The 19,493-nt window shown below is 50.9% G+C and overlaps 1 protein-coding gene across 1 annotated transcript; it reads left to right on the top strand.

Moving 5' to 3' along the window:
- Positions 1–384: 384 nt before the first annotated feature.
- AMOTL2 (angiomotin like 2) lies at positions 385–18,169 on the top strand. The gene is made up of 10 exons (XM_034781561.1): positions 385–541; positions 3,685–4,510; positions 7,774–8,038; positions 10,516–10,660; positions 11,171–11,263; positions 13,024–13,319; positions 13,673–13,965; positions 14,263–14,474; positions 14,820–14,999; positions 16,124–18,169. The coding sequence occupies exons 2-10, from the start codon at positions 3,762–3,764 to the stop codon at positions 16,180–16,182; spliced, it is 2,292 nt and encodes a 763-aa protein (XP_034637452.1). The 5' UTR covers positions 385–541; positions 3,685–3,761; the 3' UTR covers positions 16,183–18,169.
- The last annotated feature ends 1,324 nt before the right edge of the window (positions 18,170–19,493 follow it).

Raw genomic sequence — 19,493 nt, 5'->3', positions numbered from 1 at the left:
TATCCTACGGATCCCCCTGCTGTATAAGGGTCAGCTCCAGAAAGCCTGGGGAAACTCTTCTCAGCCGTGGCTGAGACTTTTCCTTGCCTAGGGCAGCCTTGGTGGTTCCGGAGGGTTGAGAACTTGGGCCCAGCCGGGCTGCGGACTCAGCTGCTTCGGCCTAGCTCCCGATCTGCGGGGCTTTAAACCAGAGCGAGCCAGGCAGACTGCAGCCGCGTTCGCACTCCTGTGTGTGTGAGAGAGAGTCGCGGCTGCGCCCCCTGCAGGCCGCGCCGCGCAGCTGCTGCCGAGGCGGAGAGGTTATTTGTGGTTAGCTTTGATCCCGGGGGAACCTGAAACTCTCGCATTCCTGGCATAGCAGCCACTCGCGCAGCCCGGCCTCCTTGGCTCTCATTACAGCTGGCGGGGGCCGGCGAGGCGCTCAGTGCCTGCCAGCAGCCGCGGGGGCAGGATCTCTGCGAGCTGCACGCACACAGCGAGCCGGCCGGGCGCGGAGCGAGCCTCTCCTCCCCTGGCTCTGCAGCGAGGCTGCTCTGCTTCGGTGAGTTCCGCTCCGGGCTCCCATCCCCGCGGTATCTGGGGCCAGAGGGGAGATCTCCGACTCCCCTTCCCTGGCTAGCTGGTGTCACTAATTCGTGCCGGGAACGCTGCGCTCCCTGCGCGTCAGCCTGCGGGGTCCCCCCCTTTCCATCGCTCTGGCTCCCCACATTCCCCTGCAGCGTGTGACCCGGGATTCCTGCAAGTCCCCGGGAGCGCCTGGGTTGTGACCCATAAGAAGCAGAGAGGGGGTGAGCAGGACTTTGCTGGGCTCGTTTGCAGTCACAGGTGCTTGTGCCCCCAGCTAGCTGAAGAATTCTCTTTGTCTTGCTCGGAAAATGCTTTCCGCAGCCATGAGCTCGTTCTCACTTAGAAGGAATGTTAATTGCAATCCAAACCCGGGTGATGTCAGTGCTGAACGATTTGGAAAACAAAGCGGCAGCAAGGCAGTGCCCTAGCACTGCTCTGCAGATGGCAATTGCTGAACGCGCTCTAGGTGTGTTAGTTCTACCCAGTGGGTTTGGAAAGGCGAGAAAGGGGGTTTTCCTATGGGGGGCTGCCACAGAAATGTCTCCCTGTTGTAACGTCCCAGCCGGTTGGAGTTTTCCAGGGAGATCTTCTGGTTTGCAAACCCTTGTTCTTTCACTGGATCGCCTTTGAACTTGCTAGAATATGTCAACTGGAGTTTGAGTTGTCTTTTTTTCTTTTTTCTTTTTTTAAACGATCCTCGCTTATTTGATGCTGCTCATTCAAGTTATGCTGAGTGCCATTAAAGAGAATTTCTTGTGACTGCAAAATTAAAGAAATTTATAAAAATATGGGAGGGGAATAAAGAAATGCAACCATATTTCACTAGGAGGGTGGTGAAACACTGGAATGCGTTACCTAGGGAGGTGGTGGAGTCTCCTTCCTTGGAGGTTTTTAAGGCCCGGCTTGACAAAGCCTTGGCTGGGATGATTTAGCTGGGAATTGGTCCTGCTTTGAGCAGGGGGTTGGACTAGATGACCTCTTGAGGTCCCTTCCAACTCTGATATTCTATGATTCTATGATTAAAAAAAACAGTTGGGGCTGGGGATCCAGGAGTGAAAATAATCCCTGATAGTAAAAGGTTAAAGAGCACATATGGTAGGGGTGGGGTGAGGAATGTTCTCTCCACCTTCCTAGCTATCTAGTCATGCTCCCTGACCCAATATTTCAGACTTCCTCCTTGTGAGAACGCACCAGGGCTTGTGAAATTGAAGGGGATGTGTGGTTCTTTTATTTTGATTCACCAAAGACAGTCTGGGGTTAGCTTTAAATCTGAGGTCTGAGTCAGCCTTGAAATGAGGCTCAGGAAAGGTAGTTTGTTTAGAGTTTCCTAATTTCACCTTCAGGGAAAACCTGGTCAAGAACTTTTTGTGTTGGGAGCCAATATTTGAGGTATGTTTGTATGAAGCAATATGAGATTAGCAATCTCCCTTTGCCAACCCACATGCATTAGCATGAGACTAGAAACAGGTGATCAAATGTCTACTTAGGAATTCACTTGCTTTAAAGTTTGAGTGCAGAGGAGGACATGCAACTTAAAAACAGTGATATAACTTCCCTGGCTAGCATCCCTTTTCAATAAATTACTAGCCATACACAAACCTGGGCTACAGCTGCAGTTTCTGATTGCCAGGGACAGCAAAAAGGTTGAGAATGTTGTTTTTAAGGTCTACCCCCACACTGGTGTCTCCAGGCATGGCTGATTCATTAAGATAGGTGTTTTATATTTAAAATTTCAGTAGATGTCTGAAAAGCATGTGTGCATACATACATAAAACGCCATAACAATGTAGATGATTAAAACTGAAATAATCTTGAAAATCAGGATTATTTTATGTGACTTTTCACTATGAAGCTTTTATTATATTTTGCGATCCACGGGTGCAATGACAATAGATGAGCCCTTTACACTTTTGAGTCAATTTCACTCTCATTCAGGATCATAATGTTGCAATGTTTGCAAATTGGGGGAGGGGGGTATGATTATTTGTTTAAAACAATTAGATCCTATGGGAATTGTTCAAGATTGTATCCATTAAACATTTCTTGTTGATTATAGGTTTTGTAGGAACTTCCATTTACAAATTCTATGTGTTGGCCCAAATTTGACAAGTCTCCCTTCTTTAAGGAGACGGAAAGTACTGGAAACTGAAATCCTCTTGCTTTGTGAACTGTAGCTGTTGTTCCTGTATAACCTGCAGGACTAGGAACATTCTTTGCCAGTGTAACTTGGGCTCGCCAAGTCTAGGATATTTTGTGTAATGGTGGATTGAGCTCAAAGCACCGTAGCACCGTCTTCATTACACTTAACAGAACTTCTTCCCTGTCCCCACAATCAAAGCTAGACTAACAGGAGTCTCACTTACTAAAAGTTCTGCATTGGCCTACAATTTTGGGTGATGAGTTTGGCTCTGTTCAGTGGACTGAATTAATTTCTTAGACAGCAGTCACAGCTTTCCCCTTGGCTACCTTGCCTGGCACATGTAGAGAGACACGCGCACTAAGTGAACCAAATAAAGGGGTTCTGACTGCACAAGTTACTAGGATCCTGTGATCTGTCTTTCCAGAGCAGTAAATCAAGTTATGCAGAACAGTCACTCTGAATCTCAAATGCACTCATGCTAAGCTCAGGTGCTGAAGCCGTTCACCCCACTGGGAAGCCAGCAGAGATCCCCAGGGCTGACATTCCTCACTCCGCACCAAGAGCTGTCCCCTTTAGGGCACTTAAGATGAGATGGGGATTCAGGGGCTCACTGAGGCTCTGGGCAAGGAGGCTTTTTGTATGAGAGCTGAGTTCCCTGCAACTGAGCTTGCCAGGACTGGTCCACTTCCAGCCTCCGCAGGGTTGCCAAGGGCCTAGTTCTCAGTGGCCTCCCATGGAATTAGCGTTCAGCCTGGGCCTGGCTCTGCCCTTCCTTATGGTGGCAAAGGGATGGAATGTTGCTCAGAATCCCCCTCTCCAACCCTGCTCTGCTAGGATACGAATATTGTGACTAAAGGGTCAATTGCATCTTTCCTGGCAGAGTGCCACAATGGGACTCCTGGCAAACTAAATCTTCTGAAAATATGTAATGAGCAAACCCCTGACTGAGAGCTGATTCCTGTGTTCGTCTCTTGTAGGCTCCTTGGGTGCTGCTAGATCCTTGGGATTGTATTGCATCTACTGTTCCTGGTGGCAGCCCCTTGACTAGCCAAGGATGAGGACGGCAGAAGATTCCTCCGGGACGGTTCTGCACCGGCTCATCCAGGAGCAGCTGAGATACGGGAACCTCACCGAGAACCGCACGCTGCTGGCTATTCAGCAGCAGGCGCTGCGTGGAGGTGGGAGCATGGGCAGCCCTCGCTCCTCACTGGAGAGTCTCACCCAAGAAGAGAGCCAGATGGTCCAGCAGTCCACACGGCAGGAGCCCCAGGGCCAGGAGCATCACTGTGACCATGTTTACCTGGAGAATAACGTGTATCGGCTCTACCAGCCTCAGCACAAGGGCGAGGAGCTCCCCACCTATGAGGAGGCCAAAGCGCATTCCCAGTACTATGCCTCACAGCGAGGACAGCAGGCTGGGGTACCCTGTCCAGGCACCCCTGCTGAGCCTGGCCAACAAAGGGCCTATGCCCCTGACAGCAGCAGCAAGCGCCAGGACGAGTCACTAAAGGAGCTGAAGCATGGGCATGTGAGGTCACTGAGTGAACGCCTCATGCAAATGTCGTTGGAGAGGAATGGAGCCAAGGCCCAGAACCACATGAGCTCCTCCCACAGTTATCCCCAGCTATCGAGGCACTTCCAGCTGTCAGCCCCACGAGGGCAGCATGCCGAGGGGATGGAGCCACGGGGCCCCCCTCCAGAGTACCCCTACATCATCCCCACCCAGGAGCCTGCAGTTGGTTACCTGGCAGATCCCCGGCACTGCTCCAGGGAAGGGCCAGGATTTCAGCACCCTGAAGTCAGGTAACCACAACATTTGTCTAGCCCCTCGCCCTTCACAGCAGCGTAGCCAGTCCCTTCCTTCCTGGCATGCACTCAATTCCTGGGACTTCGACAGCCATGTGGGAAGGGGATTGGGTATGTTGATGCAACACTGCATAGCTCCCAGACAAGCTGTGGCTGGGGAGCCTCTATGGGTTCGGAATGCCAAGGCTGGTTGCATAAGCAGCGAAACCCGCATGTTGCAGAATAAGGAGATGAGCTGTAGGGATGCTACAATGTTCATCCCCTGGCTGCACGAATCCTTATTTTGCCCTAGATCAAACTACCTTTTGCTGACTCTGGAAGTGCTGCCCTGTTCTGTGGGCAGAAAAGGGTGCGGAAGGGGACTTGCAGTCTGACTTTTGAAGCTCATGGGCTATATTTGTCTCTGGAGTGGCTACGCCAGGGCTAAATTAGACCCATTGTTTTGCAGATGAAGTTGTCTTCACAGCCTCTTTCCCCTTGTGTTCTGAGTGGAATTTCTGGTTAATTGAGGAGTTGGAATTGAATCAGGAAATGGCTAAGTTTGGAAGGGAGAAAGGAAGCAGGCCCCGCTATGTGGAAAACTACCAGAGCTGTCCCCAGAGGGAGTGCAGACTGAGGGCTGAGTAGAACCTGGACACTGGGAACTCGCCTTTCTGCACTGAGAGGAAGGTGAAAGTGATGAGTTCTTACCGAACATTCCCAGAGGGAACCCTGCTAAATACAAATCAGTACCACCCCCTTGATACTGGGCTTTGCTCTTGTCCACTTTGCAAATGCCAAAGCCCAGAGTCTGCCCCCAGCTTGCACCCAGTGCAATCCTAAGGGTGAATTGTGCTCTCCGTTACACTGGCAGTTGAGGTCCCTCTTCTCTTGGCTGCAGCATAGGGTTGGTAAGTGGAGTGTCAGTGCTGGGTGAAAAGTGCCTATTCCTCTTCAGCAGATGCTCCAACTGCGCACAGAGCCTTGCTAGCATTATGACCTGTCACTAACAGTGGAAGCCTTCATGGAGATCTGGTGTTATGGGTCCTAGCCACTTCAGGGCATCATGCATTCTGCTTTGCCTGGCAATTTGATCACATCATAAAGCGTTTTTTGGTTGCTTATAACAAGGGAAATACAGAGTAGCAAAGGAGAAACTAAACCCTGAGTGTTCTCCCCCTTCGCCACCCCCCATTTCCCAGCTGCCCACTCTCCTGGTGTCTTCTCAGCTAGCTGCACGGTTGGGAAAGGTGGCGAGGCTGAATAGCAGTGTATGCTGTTGGGCAAGCCATAGTGAATGCTGACAGGAAGAGATAATATCTCTGACAGGAAGTGCTCCCTTTTGGAGGAACAAAGAGGGGAGGGTGCAGGCAGAAAGGAAGACGTATTTACCAAATCACCTTCCAGGAATGCAGCCCCACATTTACAGCCAGCCCTCGCTCATGTGCAGCCATGGCGCCCTCTGGGAAGCACCTGATAGTCAGGCTCCCATAAGGTGGCCAAGCTGTCACTGGGGCTATGGTATCTTTGCCCTCTTAGCAGTTGCCTTAAAGATTCGTTAAAACAGAGGGTCCCTGTAACAGTGTTTGGTCTGCTTAGCACCCCTTTCCCACAAAGTACAGGATGTGTTTATTCATGTTATACTTTTACTAAGGGACCACCTTGGGGCAGTGATGCCAATTCAGATATTTCTTAAGACAAGCTCTGGTCCCCACTCATTTCCCTTAGCCGGTGGTGAGTCTCCCCTCTGACCCACACGGTGCATGAGCCAATGCCAAAAGTTGTAATATTGGCAGACTCCCCTGTTCCCCATTATTTGGCCCAGCCACCCCTGTGGCTGGACAGAAGGGTGGCCAGGTCAAATTTCAGTGGTGTTGTGACCAAGCTCTGCACTGCTCCGGCAGGAGCCATACTGATTAGTACAGTCTCACTGATTAAAAGTGGTCACTGCCACTGCCCCCCACCTCCCGCACCCCCACCCCGGTTCTGCAGCCTATGGAACTTTGAGCAGTGGAAAAACTTTGGGGTGGGGGATGTCCCTCCCTTGTAATTGGCACTGCTGCTAAGGGGAATAGGCATTTCCTTTAACTTCCAGGAGCTTGATAAGAGAGGGGGCAGTTCTGTGGTGACATCTCACTACGCTTGGCTGTCTCTGATAAGTGTATTCTTATTGTGTTCTTAAGCACTGGCGTGATGATGTTGGGTGGTATAAAGTTTCTTTTTAAACATGGATTAGAAATAAAAGGTAAAATTTAAAAAAGGAGCTAGGTGACTAAGTCCCATTTTCAAAAGTGCCTTAGGCACTAAAAGCCACTGGTTCTTGAAATCAATGAGAGTTAGGCATCTAGATGCTATTGAAAATCTCACTGGGCACTAATCTGCATCTTTAAGTGCCTAAATCCCTTTAAAATCTGGTCCTAGTGCCTAAATCATTTTTGAAAACAGGACTTAGGCTCCTCAGTGATTTAAGTGCTTTTGAAAATTTTACATAAACTCTCTGACAGGCAAGTGAAGTGCAAGGGCACATCTTACCACATACTGTAGGTGGGATCTGCAAAAGCATTCAGCACTGACCTAGATCTGCTCCCATTGAAGTTGATGGCAGTTTTACCACTGATTTCAGTGAGAGCAAAGTTAGGCCAATGCTGAGTGGTTTTGAAATCGTATTCTGTAGCCGAGAAGTGGTGCTAATAGTTGCCATGGAATCTATACTTTGAAAAACAGGCATGCCTTGATCTCTGTCTGAAAAGTACATTGGGAGATTGTTAAAGATTGCCCTATGAACCTGATATTGTAAGGGTTCCATATATGCATGGCTGCATGCGCTACAGCCCTAAATGAGATGGTGCCACTCATCCCAGGGCAGAGAGGGGGGCCTCAAAGATTTCTGACATTCCTGGGTTACATTTTTCCCCTTAAGGTTCAAGTAAATATTTAAAATGGTGAGATGAAAACCTCCTCCCGGGAGCTCTGTCAACAGATGTATGATTTGTTTGTGTTACCATAGTGCCCATGAGCCCTGATTATCGTACCAGAACTCCAGGGCGCTAGGTGCTGTACAAACCCAGAACAAAAAGACAATCCCTGCCCCAGGGGTTCAAGGAGAGAGAAATAATGGTGTGAGGTATGCTGGGGGTTGGATATTGCCAGAAGCCACTCAGTGGCACACCATCCCAGCCACGCCCGTCACTCCATCTCTTATCCTTGATTTACAGTGTGTCCTGGCGGGCACAGAACAATGCTATTGAATGTCTCTGTTGAATTTTTGTGACCTCTCTTAGGGTGATGCAGGCCCATATGCCCCAGGCTTTCCTGCCCCAGCAGGCTGCCCTGTGCCATGGCCCGCTGGGCTCCCTTACTCCAGCTGGGATGGAGGTTCTGATGACAGCCCAGGCCGCATCGGCCAGCAGTCACTTGGCCCAGATGGAGACGGTGCTGAGGGAGAATGAAAAGCTGCTGAGGGAGAGTGAGAAGCTCCAGAGGGAAAACGAAAAGCTGCGGCGGGAGCTTGAGAGCTGCAGTGAAAAAGCAAGCCGGATTCAGAAGGTAAATGTGTGGAGCCGGCATCCAACCAGTCTTTCCAGCCAAAGCACTAGGGCCCAGCTCCTCAAAGATATGCAGGCCTGTGAGCATCTGGGCCTTGGGGCAACGTACAGGCAGGCTCAGGACCCTGGCAGGGGGCAGGACTGCCAGGAGCAGTAGGTTGGCATGTCACCTCTCAACTTTGATTCCAACATGTCATTTGAAATGAGACTTGGATGCTTTCATTTCATTGGCTGCTTTTCGTCTGAGAGAACACGGCCTGGCAGGCAGTCTGTCCAGGCCAGACCTGGTTTGTGACCAGGAATTGTAGGATCGCTTTCTGCGAACGCTGAACAAGGAGCTTTATCTCAGTGTTAGCCCTGAAGTCACTCTGTCTGCTTCACTGCAGAGCTTATCCCTAGAACCTCCACCAGCCCCCTCCTGCCTACCTCTGGGGGCCGGATTTAAAGAGACAGTGCACATGTCATCCCGCTTTTGTCGGGATTGAGGTGCATTGGCAGAGTTTTGGAGGAGGCGGCCAGGATCTGGACAGTGAGGTAATTACACAGGTCAGGATAGAAGAGTCTAGAGAGGGCTGTAGAGGAAGCTTGCTCAGTGCCTGCCTGTCCTTCACTTGTATTTGCACTACATTTCACTCGTTGTCAGCCGAGCTCCTCGTGTTCCTAGCTTCATTCTCTGGATGGGGTTTGGTTTTGTTTCTTGCCTAGAGAAAGAGCAGACAACTGCTGAGAAATTTCATCCCCTTTCATATGTTTAATCTCTTCCCCCCGCTGTCCCTCTGAACAGCTGTGGCTCAGAGGCACACAGCACAACAGGTCCTCAGCCAAGGCAGTTGTTGGGTGGATAAAAAAGAGTCCATTCACCATCTCTGTTAACAGTTGGGCCCTCTCTGGCCATCCCTCCCCTTGGGGTCTGTGCTGGGCCGCCACAGAAAGCCCTTTGTGCAGAGGCATACAAGGGGAGGCCTGTTCCAGCCCAGCCGCAGCCACGGGGAAAGCCTCTCCCCTTAGAACAAACGGGCCATTGGGAGGGGCACGTGCCAGGCTTGCGGAGGTGGGGAGGCAGGGGCATGTGCTGGAGCTGGGGAGGAGGCCAGGAACCCGCTAGGCAGGATGGAGCAGCAGCGAGAGGAAGAGGGGAGAGAGATGATAGAACTTCTCCAGTATAGCTTGTTTCGTAATCCAGTTAGATGCACGCCAGCTTGTATCGCCCATCAAGTTCATCGCAGTAAGACAGACCCATGAGGGGCTCTGATCCCTTAGTGCAGTGGCTCTCAAACTTTTTTAATGGTGACCCCTTCCACATAGCAAGTCTCTGAGTGCGACCCTCCTTATAAATTAAAAACACCTTTTTATATATTTCACACCATTATAAATGCTGGAGGCAAAGCGGGATTTGGGTTGGAGGCTGACAGCTCGCGACCCCCCATGTAATAACCTCGCAACCCCCTGAGGGGCCCCGACCCCCAGTTTGAGAACCCCAGGGCCTGACCTTTGCACATGGCCAAAGGGAAGAGCACACTAAGGAGCCAGAGCCAGCCAGGAATAGGAGGGACTGTGTGCCAAGAAACTTTATCAGAGTGATTCCATCCCCTATGGCACACCTTTCACTCTCATGCAGCCATCCCATCACTGAAAACGGAAGGGTTGGTCCTGCCAGAGAAGCCGCTCCAAGAGGGCAACCTCAGGGGGTGGAGGGACAGCAGAGCTATCTCTTTACCTGGGAAGGGGTGGAACATCCAAGGGTCCCAGGAAGGAAAAGGCAAGTGCTTCTCTGTGGGAAGCTGGGGAAGGAGGAGAAGCTTGGGGAGTTTTATCACTGAAGATGACTGGTGCCTTCTAAAAAGAACGGGCTTAAATTAAACCCAGGCCCAAAGTCTCCAAAGGGCATGGTGTCGTTGCAGTGGGCTTATACTAAATGGGCCCTTTGAGTGGCTGCTCAGAAGGCAGATGGGAAAGCAGCACTGCATGGTGGGTACAGTTATGCAAATCATTGTAGAATCTAGTAGTGCCCTGCAAAGCCGTTTGTAGGTGGTGCCTGCTGGCGTGGGGTTGTTTGCAGTTTTAGTGAGGTGGCGAGAAAGTGTATGTTGTTCTCCTATTGGTGTGTGTAATGCTCCCGGACTAAGAGCGCTGGCGTGGGGCAGGCAAGTACAGGTGGGCAGTGAGCAAGCTTCTTCTTTGCACCTCAGTCCTGACCTGTAAGGCTCCTGCCATTCATTCCAGTGCTTAGACCTTGGCTGAGCGGGGCCCACGAGTCGTGTGTTGTGCACAAGTAAGGAACAGAATGAGACCACCAGACTCATGTCACTAGTCTCCTAGTGTGGGATTAAACCCAGCCCTTTACTGGTGACCAACACCACAGCCATGTTGGTTTGAGGTGTTGCTTGCCATCCAGCCATCTTCTCCTTTGGTCTTTTCCCCATCCCAAGAATGTTTAACTTCAGCCTGTTGTTTCTCTCCCCCCTCCCCCCCACACAGCTGGAAACAGAGATTCAGCGAATCTCCGAGGACTATGAAAACCTGATGAAGGCATCTTCCAAGCGAGAGGCATTGGAGAAAACCATGAGGAACAAGAAGGATGGGGAGATGCGGCGGCTTCAGGATTTCAACTGGGATCTGAAAGGTAAGAAACTCTGGACTGCACTAGACAGGGGCTAGGGAGAGCGGAAAGGGCAATTCTTGGGTGCACTCCTTTTTGGGCTGCGTCACTCATTTCGAGAGAAGATAATTGTTATTAGAAACATGCTGTGCCTTGGGCTGAGCCTCCCCACATTGGTGCTCCCTCCATAAGCCACTCGAGCAGTTGTCCATCTCCACTATGTAGGCCCTTGTTCAGTGCAGACACTTGGCCTCATGTTGTCGAACCTGGTTCTGTTCTGATCCCCGTTGTTGAGGCCACATCCAGTACCAGTTTGTGACTCCCCCTTGTTGGTCCCAGTCTTGTGACCCTCATCTCTGGTGACAGATCCCCAACAAACTGTCTCCTGACATGTTTCCTGGTACATCAGGAGCATTTCAGGGAGATTAGGTTTCAAGATGGGTGTCTAATACCACCGGTGTCTTCCAAGAACCAGGCTGTTCCCAGTCAATTAAATTCTAAAAATTCTATCTCTGTATATTTAATCTGAAACAGAACGGTTGGAATCTGCAAACAAACAGCTGGCCAGCAAGCAGCAGGAGAACCCAGAAGGCAGCCAGGGCACTGTGGCGAAACTGCTTGCACAAAGTAAGTCCTGGGGGAACGCTTGGTCACGGTGGAGGTGCTGTGCAGAGCTGTGCAGTTGTGCCTGCGTGGCTCGCTGCACGGCCAGCCCTGCTGCGCATTGCCCTGTCACTCTGTGGCCCGGTGGATCAGAGTGGGTTGGCATGCTTTCAGGGTGGGTGTGTTGGGAAGGAGAGAGGAAGGAAGGGTAAAGGTCCCTTTAAGATAGGAGAGGAGGTGGATCCTCTCTTGGAAGCTTTTGCCATTCCCCAGGGAGAGCTAAGCTGTTCTTGGCACTCAAACCAGAGACATTAATCATAGCAGCCATCAGTGTGACCTGGATTCTTTGCATTCCAGCGGCTGTTCTGGCTGTTCCAGCACACAGTCAGCACTCCCGCTACTCTGAATCCCAGACCTAGGCTAGAGCCCTTTTTCTCTCTCGCATTGGATATTATTTTTTTTTTTTTTTTAAGGAGAAAACGTTTTTGCCAGAGGCTGGGAATAGGCCTGACAGTCTCTTCCTGGGTTGATTCCACTTCCATGGCTGGCAGCAAAATGCCCATGAAAACCCAAGGGAGGGGGAAAGGGGCACAGCCCAAGTCTGTCATTGTTCCCACCCGCCTTCCCTTCCCTGAAAGTTGCTGAACCCCAGTGCTTAGGCCTCGTCCATCTGGGGAAGTTGTACTGGTGGAACGGAGCCGGTTCAGGAGGGGAGTTTGTGCAGCCCCGGGGATAGACTCTTTTCCTGCGGGCAGGGACAGGGATTGATTCCTTTGGTCAGGAAGGAATTGCTCACATTGCACTACCCTGTGTTCTAGGCCTGTTTTCTCATGTGGACACGGCCTTCGTCAAAGGTGGCATTAATATGTCTTTAACCACGGCTCTTTCCCTTGGACTTCTGAGCGGTCGCCTCTTAATGCCCACGGAGAAGCTGGCTTCTTTGGGAGATTGTGGGCCAGTCCTCCACTGGGCTGAATGGGTGAAAGTCCATTGGAGTCAGTGGAGTGGCCCCCATTTGGATCAGGATTTGTCTGAGTTTGCCAGGGGTCAGGCTGAAGGGAGCGTGGTGTGCAACTTTGGAGCACCAGCCCACAGGTTTTTAAACAAGGAAGCCCGTGCAAGGAGCCAGCTGCGTAGTGGGTGGCAGGTCACATGATGAAGTTGCCATGCCTTTCAGTATAGTTGACAGACTAACTGGGGAGGAGAGACCCTGGGACTGGACTAGTAATGGTGTTACAAGGCAGGAGAGGGCTGCCTTGCAGAGCCACGTGGAATAACTGAGGTGTTACATTGGCAGAGCTATATGGGGCCTAAGGCTGCAATAGCAGGAGTGGTAGAGTAGGACTAAGATGCATTGTGAAAACTGAGCCTTAAGGAATTTTCTTCTTTCTTACCCGTAACCATAGCAGCTGATTCCCTGGCAGTGGCCCAGTGAAGCCTCACATATAGCATGTGGCACTAATGGTACTACCCTTCCCGCCCCCATCCCCAGTGAATAGACACTGGCAGCACAGACATCTTTGTGTGAGAGAGACTGGGAGCCTCTTAGCGTCAGTGGGGTGGAACAAGCGACTTCTCCCTGGGCAGATATTTTCAGAACAGATATTTAGATTTTCTCATGGCAATTGGCCATTATATCTGATGCCAGAATCCTAATGCGATAGCTCTGAGCCGGAGTCCCTCCGATATGCACTGGAATGAAATGACTGCAGCTGGGAATGTTCTGAGCGAATGGAGCAGCTACAACCATCAACTAATGTATTTGCTCCTTGTGCTGTTTCCAGGCTACGAGCACCAGCAGGAGAAAGAGAAGCTGGAACGAGAGATTTCGCGTCTGCGCAGCGCCAGTGAGGACCAGCGCCGGCGGGCGGAACTGCTGGAGCAGGCACTGAGCAACGCCCAGACACGGGCAGCTAAGACCGAGGATGAGCTGAGGAGGAAGCGGGCATACGTGGAGAAGGTAGAGAGGCTGCAGCAGGCCCTAGGCCAGCTCCAGGCCGCCTGCGAAAAACGTGAGCAGCTGGAACTGCGTCTCCGCACCCGCCTGGAGCAGGAGCTGAAGATGCTGCGGGCTCAGCAGGTGAGGAGTTCATGGAACCAGGGTTGAGGCCAGCAGCAAAGCAGGGCTAGTGAGACAGTTGATCAAAACACTGGTGGCACCAGTCCCCTTGCGGCACGAGCATTGCCAGCTGTGGTGCTGCAATTGGGGGCAGGTTACACGGAAAGGCTAATGCAGGCAAGGCCCAGATGTGCCAGACTCCTGAGGATGGGGCACAGCATAATGGCTAGAGAGCGGTCCAATCAAGTATCCCCAGACTTTGGAGAAACCTGGATCTGTGCAGGTTGGGCCCATTTCTGATCATTGCACTCAAGGGACCTTTCTCTTCATGATTCAGTCTCATGCTGTGTGTCATTTTTCCTGTGTCAATACAGAGACAGGTGGGAGCCCCAACTGGAGGATCCCCGGAGCTGAGTGCCCATATGCTGGCCGAACAGTTGAGAGAGAAGGAAGAAAAGATCCTAGCCCTGGAGGCGGACATGACCAAGTGGGAGCAGAAGTATCTGGAAGAATGCACCATGAGGCAGTTTGCCATGGACGCAGCTGCCACCGCTGCTGCGCAGCGGGACACGACTATCATCAACCACTCCCCGCGTCACTCCCCCAATAACAGCTTTGACGAGGATCTCCTCTTGGCCAATCACAAGCACCAGGAAATGGAGAACAGGTAGGTCCTGCATGTGGCTTCACAGGGCATGTTTTTTGTTGGCCTTCCATTATCATCAGTCTTGGGATTTTTATGTCGCTCGCGTCATTGAGCATTTGGAAACTGGTTTCCCAGCTGGCCAACCAGCAGCCATGGGAAATAGGTGTCCTTGCCATGCGCATTGACGGAGCTAAATTTTCTTGGCCGTGATGCTAAAGGAACACCACATGATGAAGGAGTTGTTGAAGCGTCACACACACTCTGGAATAAAATTGCCAGCATCTCTCTCACTTTGTGCCTTGCTCTCGCGTACCCCAGGTTAAAAGCACTTCATGCCCAAATATTGGAGAAGGATGCAGTCATCAAAATTCTGCAGCAGCGCTCGCGGAAGGATCCCAGCAAGACTATGCAGGGCTCCCTTCGGCCGGCCAAGTCTGTGCCGTCCATCTTTGCTGCCTCGGGGGCCCAGAATTGGCAGGGGACCGCTCACGGTGAACGGTTGGTCGAGGGCCCTTCCAGAGGGAGTCCAGGTAAGAGGAGTCTCACCTGTGGGGAGGGAGTCACAGGCTACTTGCCCCTTCAGTTAGCATTAAAGCCCTGCTTGAAAGCTCCCTTTGCTGTGTTTCCTCCAACGCTTCCATCCTTTGGCATTCAGCTGCACTGAGCTGGGGTGTTTCCTGGTGGGAGGGGGCTCTCCCTGACACGCACCCTGATTGCAATGGCCATCGGAGAGAGCCTTGGAACACAGCACAGAAATGGAGCTCTCTGATTGTCTGCTGGTCAGGCCTGGCTCACTAAAAGCCAGTAAGAGCCCAGAGCCAATCAAGTTCGCCTCAGTATTTAAAATCTAAAGGTGGCTGCTCCTATCCCTCCAGCAGGCAAAGTCCCAGTGGAGGAAACGCCCAGCCCATCTCCTTGCGGCCCTCTCGCCTTCCACTCCAAACGTGGCAGCAAAGATGGGAGCACCCAGACAGATGGCTTGCCTGAGAGCAGCCTCGGCAGTCCGGATGGGGGGCCTGGCGCCCAGCTCGACAGCAGCCCAGCACACTCCATGGGTAAGTCCTGCCTGCCCTGCTGCCCTGGCAAATACATGCTTGCAGAATCCCTGCGAGGCTGTGCCCAGGGTGAACCCAGAGACCTCCCTTCCCTCTGCCAGGGGTGCTGGACAAGCCCTGCATAGCTGAGGAGTGAGCAAGGAGCTGGTTACTCCACCCTGGCTGCCAGGGCTCAGCCTCCTGCCAGAGTGACTAATCCTGAGTGTGAGATGCACAGTGGGAATGAAATACTGCAGGGCTAGGTGGGGCGCAGACCAGGAAAGAGTGTGGGAAAGACCAGAGGAAAGAGAAGGAAGGGAGAGGAAAGAGTGTGTCTTGAAAGTTTTCTCTCTTACTGATTCCTTTGGGCTTTGATTTGGGCCTGCAGATCTGAACTAAAGCCCAGCTTATCAGCACGCCACAGGCTAGCACACCCGCCCTGACCTTCAGTGGGAGAATCCGGTTTTTCTGCTAGTGGTTTTAGAGTCAGGAGGGAGGAATCGGAGAGGCTCCCTCTCCTCTCCCCTCCACCCCCCAGCTAATTGTGCAGCGTTCTGCCTGGGCTTTACCATCTGTAGAGAAAACCACAAACACGAGAAGAATCCCCCTGCTCCTCTCTCCGCCCTCTGCCCCGGGCCCTGCAGCCAGTGGAAAGCCAGGAGCCAAGCACTCTCCCCTTGACAGTTCGAGGGGGTGGGGTTCGAGTGAGTGCAGGGAGCTGGGTTGGCTCTGACATGCCATTTGGTTTGCATTAACCACTGGTGATGGTTGTCCCCATAGGGTATGTGCATGGGCCCCATCAGAGAGGCTGATGGAAGAGGGCTAGGGTTATACAAGTGATTAGTGATTTGGGGAGCCCAGCCTAAGACACCTTAAAAGGGCCTGATTCTCAGAGGGTGGGTGCTCAGTGCTGTCTGAAACAAGGTGGGCCCCCAAAATCACTTGTCATGTTTTAGGGGCTGGGCCCAAGCTGTCTTATTTATTCATTATGGATTCACGTAAATCTAATGGCCCTGTTGTAAATGTTTGCATTTCCGTGGGGCGCATCGGGGCTCCGTTGTGCTAGGTGCTGCACAGACATAAAAGCAGGAGCCAGTCCCAGCTAGAGAGAGTTCACAATCTAAAGGTGGTTTGTTTCCTTGCAGAGACCATGTCTGCTGCCAGGACCATCAGCCTGTCAGACATGGTGGAAATTCTGATCTGAGGAAGGGCAGGTGCCCACTATCCTCTCTGTCCCTGCACGCTGGCCTGGTCAGAGGAGAGATCTGCTGGGGAAAGTGCGGATTCAGGAGCCGTTCTGTTATCGGGAGCCTGGCTGGGCTTGTGGCATGGAGAGTTCCTGGACAAAAGGAGTTTGGGGGCAGGACTGCAGGAGAGCATGCAGCAGAGCCACACAGCGAGGGCTGGGAGGGAAGCTGCTGCTGCGGTTTGCATCCATCAGTTGCCATTTATCTCACCCACTTTCCATCACAGCAGAGCTCATTTGCTACCTGCTCCATCCACCCCATTGGACCAGCCCTTGTGCAATGTGCCTGTGCTTGGGAAGGACTGTCTCAAGTTCCTTTTGCGGCTGATATGTCGCAGGAAACAAGGAAGGAGGGTCCGAAAGTGAAGAGGCACAGAGCTCTCCCCTGCTCTCCATTTGTGACCTGGAGGAGGGCGGCATGCTGTGCATTGCTAGAAACTGACCCTGGAAGGACTGGCCTGCCTGTTTCATTGGACCCCCTGTTGGTACCCGTTCTCCAAGGTCAAGCTGCCAGGAGTAGCTCTTGTATTGTGCTGGTGTGGCCAGAACTCCTGCCCCGCCCTGTGCCTCCCAACCCCCCTTTCCCCTCCTGTTGAGAGGACTGGAAATGCTTTGAGTGAGGGTGATTTTGAGTAGCCAGCTGGTGCCCAGTGGCTGGTCCCCAGAGGCACTTCTCCTGGGGAGGCTACAGTGCTGGCAGGCTGCAGCCCATCAGGGTAGGTGAGGAGGGGACAGGCAGGCTCTGTAAATAACTCCGTTTTGTAAACAAAAGCAAACCCTGTATTTATCATTTCAAATTCCTCCCTGCCATGGCCTTTGTCCCTCCTGCCCCCTTTCCTGCTCTCTGTGGAACCTTTCTCGCCCTCCCTCACTTGTCTCTTTCTCAATTTTCATATCCTGTTTGTCTCCAGAGTTAAATATCCCTCATTGGCGTCCATCAGATTCCATTTCCTTTTGGGCACTTTCCCATGATTCCTCCAACTGGAATTTCCCTTCTGTTTGTTTCAATACCAGCCGCGTGCCAAATGTTGGTGGGTGGCTGGGTATGTGTTTGAGCTCCTGGGCTGCTCTCGGTTGGGGAAGGGGCAGATCCTCAGATGATGTAAATCAGAATAGCTTCATCAAATCAGAAGAGCTAAGTGAGGCTGCCTGAGGGCCGGACTCTGACTCTCATGACTTATATGCACCAGTAGCACCATTCACAGCCATGTGCAAACACAATGCTTGAGAGGGTAAAGGATTGCAGGATGGGAGCCTTTATAAATACCAGAAGCTGTGTGTATGTTTCAGCTGAAGGGAGCTTGTGTTTATGCAAAAAAATAAACAAGGGAGTGAGGGGAATGAAACTGGAGATGAAAAAAACACTCCCAACGTGAAACAAGCATGTCTGATTTTGTTGTGGAGGAGTTGATTTCCCCCATCCCTGGAACTGCACCAAGATCTATTCACTCACTTATTCACAGTTCTCATACACCCCCTTGTCTACTGACAGCTGGCTTTTGACAGTAGCCAATTCTGATTTTAATTAAGAGTTTCTCAATCCACTGAACTCCAATGCTTTCTTCACTTGGCCTTCATATATAAATATCTGTGCATTTGCTGGACAACTGCATTTTTTATTTTCTCCCCCAGACATGTAAAAAATGTGTTTGGTTCTGGTGCATTGTTTACAAAGTGCAAAACAAAACAAAAACTATGAAAGAGAAAAAAACAACTTAATATATTTTATATTAATATTGGTATTTCTTTAAGTATTTTTTTTTGTGCTGTGAACTTTTTTCTGCCAAAGACAATGAGGTTTTTTTGTTTGTGTGTTTTAAGTTATCTTTAAGTATTTAAATGTAAACCTGGCTGTTTTGTTATGCTGCCCTATACCGAGATTGCTGTAGCATTCCACTTGGTATAACAATATTTTAATAAAAAAATAAATATTGACAAAGTGGTAGTGTGTGTGTCTCTAAGATGGTGGGAAATGGATGTTGAGAGATCTGAATCCCTATGCACTCATTTAAAAAAAGATATGTTTTTCCCCACCAACTTCTCCCAATTATCAGAATCTTATGTATTTTTTGGAAGTGTAATAGGTACAGCCTTTTTAGACAGAAAGATGGCACTGTCAGTTTCAAGTAATGAAACTGACACTCATGAGAATGTCCCTTTAAGAGACAACTGAAATCTGTTCAAGCAACTGAAGACTAACCTCCACAGTGGTGGAACAACATTAAGGCTTTTAGGCTTCTCCATACTCAACGAGAAAACCAACAACCTGAATATCATTGATTTTTAGATGAAAGGGAAACAACAATGCATGAAAGAACACAGTGTGTATGTATCTTCTGTAACATGCATGAATTCTGCCCCACTAAACAGCAGCTGCCCCCACAAATGGGTAGCCATGTTGGAATTTTAGAGGTATGGGCTAGGGAAAACATACATATGCTGCAGCTGGAAGGCCCAACATGAACCTCTTCCCCACCCTGCAATCTTTCTTTTGGTTTACAAGCCTGGGTACCTCCTGATCTGTCTTAAGTCCACTGAGGTTTTTTGGGGAGCTGGCCCATGAAAGCACAGGCCCTCCTCTCTACCTGCTAGTTGCATTTGTGTGAGCAGGCAGGGAACTAAAAGAAACTTCTAACTAACACAAACCCCTGCTTTCCAAGGCTCCCATTCAGGACAGCATTTAAACATGAGTAATCCCATTGAAGTCAATAGGACTACTCGCATGCTTACAGTTGTGCACCTGTTTAATCGCCTTCATGAATCTGGGCCTGATTGCTTCAGCACATAGGATTCTTCTACAGTGTATCTAAATGGCCTGCCTTGCAGGTATGGAGTGCTTGCCCAGAGGTCTGATTGCAAAGCTATCCAGCATTGGCTGTTGGAGGTTCTCCCACCAAACTAGTTGGATGATATCCTTGTTGCAGCTCGTATTTGGGGGCAAGGCAGGGACTGGCTGGTTTTCATTCTCAGCTTTGGGGGAGGGAAGGGGAAATATTTAAAAATACCATTTTTTTCCAGGGATGATAAATAACAAAACTGTGGGGCCTGTCCATAAGAGAGGGATAATGACAAAACCTGGGAGGAGAAAGATATTGTAACTGACTAGCTGCCCATTAAATCCCTGATTTGGGGATACAGTCTGTTTGTTTCATTTCACGGCATGGGCTGGCGGCCCTGGAGCACTGGCCCCCTTTACCTGGGGCCAGCCTGCCTGCAAGCAATGAACTGCTCAGGTGGCTGGTTGGGAGCTGACTCTTGAGCATCTGGGC

Source organism: Trachemys scripta, chromosome 9, assembly GCF_013100865.1.
Source record: "Trachemys scripta elegans isolate TJP31775 chromosome 9, CAS_Tse_1.0, whole genome shotgun sequence".
Taxonomy (NCBI): domain Eukaryota; kingdom Metazoa; phylum Chordata; order Testudines; family Emydidae; genus Trachemys; species Trachemys scripta.
Note: the sequence above shows the minus strand (reverse complement) of the source record. Positions and strands in the feature narration are given on the sequence as shown.

What these genes read in the sequence shown, in the direction of transcription:
- AMOTL2 (XM_034781561.1), top strand. Translation starts at nt 3,762, where the DNA reads ATGAGGACGGCAGAAGATTCCTCCGGGACGGTTCTGCACCGGCTCATC. An exon ending in TTTCAACTGGGATCTGAAAG is followed by an intron (nt 10,661 to 11,170) that starts GTAAGAAACTCT and finishes AATCTGAAACAG; the next exon opens with AACGGTTGGAATCTGCAAAC. An exon ending in CAGCCCAGCACACTCCATGG is followed by an intron (nt 15,000 to 16,123) that starts GTAAGTCCTGCC and finishes GTTTCCTTGCAG; the next exon opens with AGACCATGTCTGCTGCCAGG.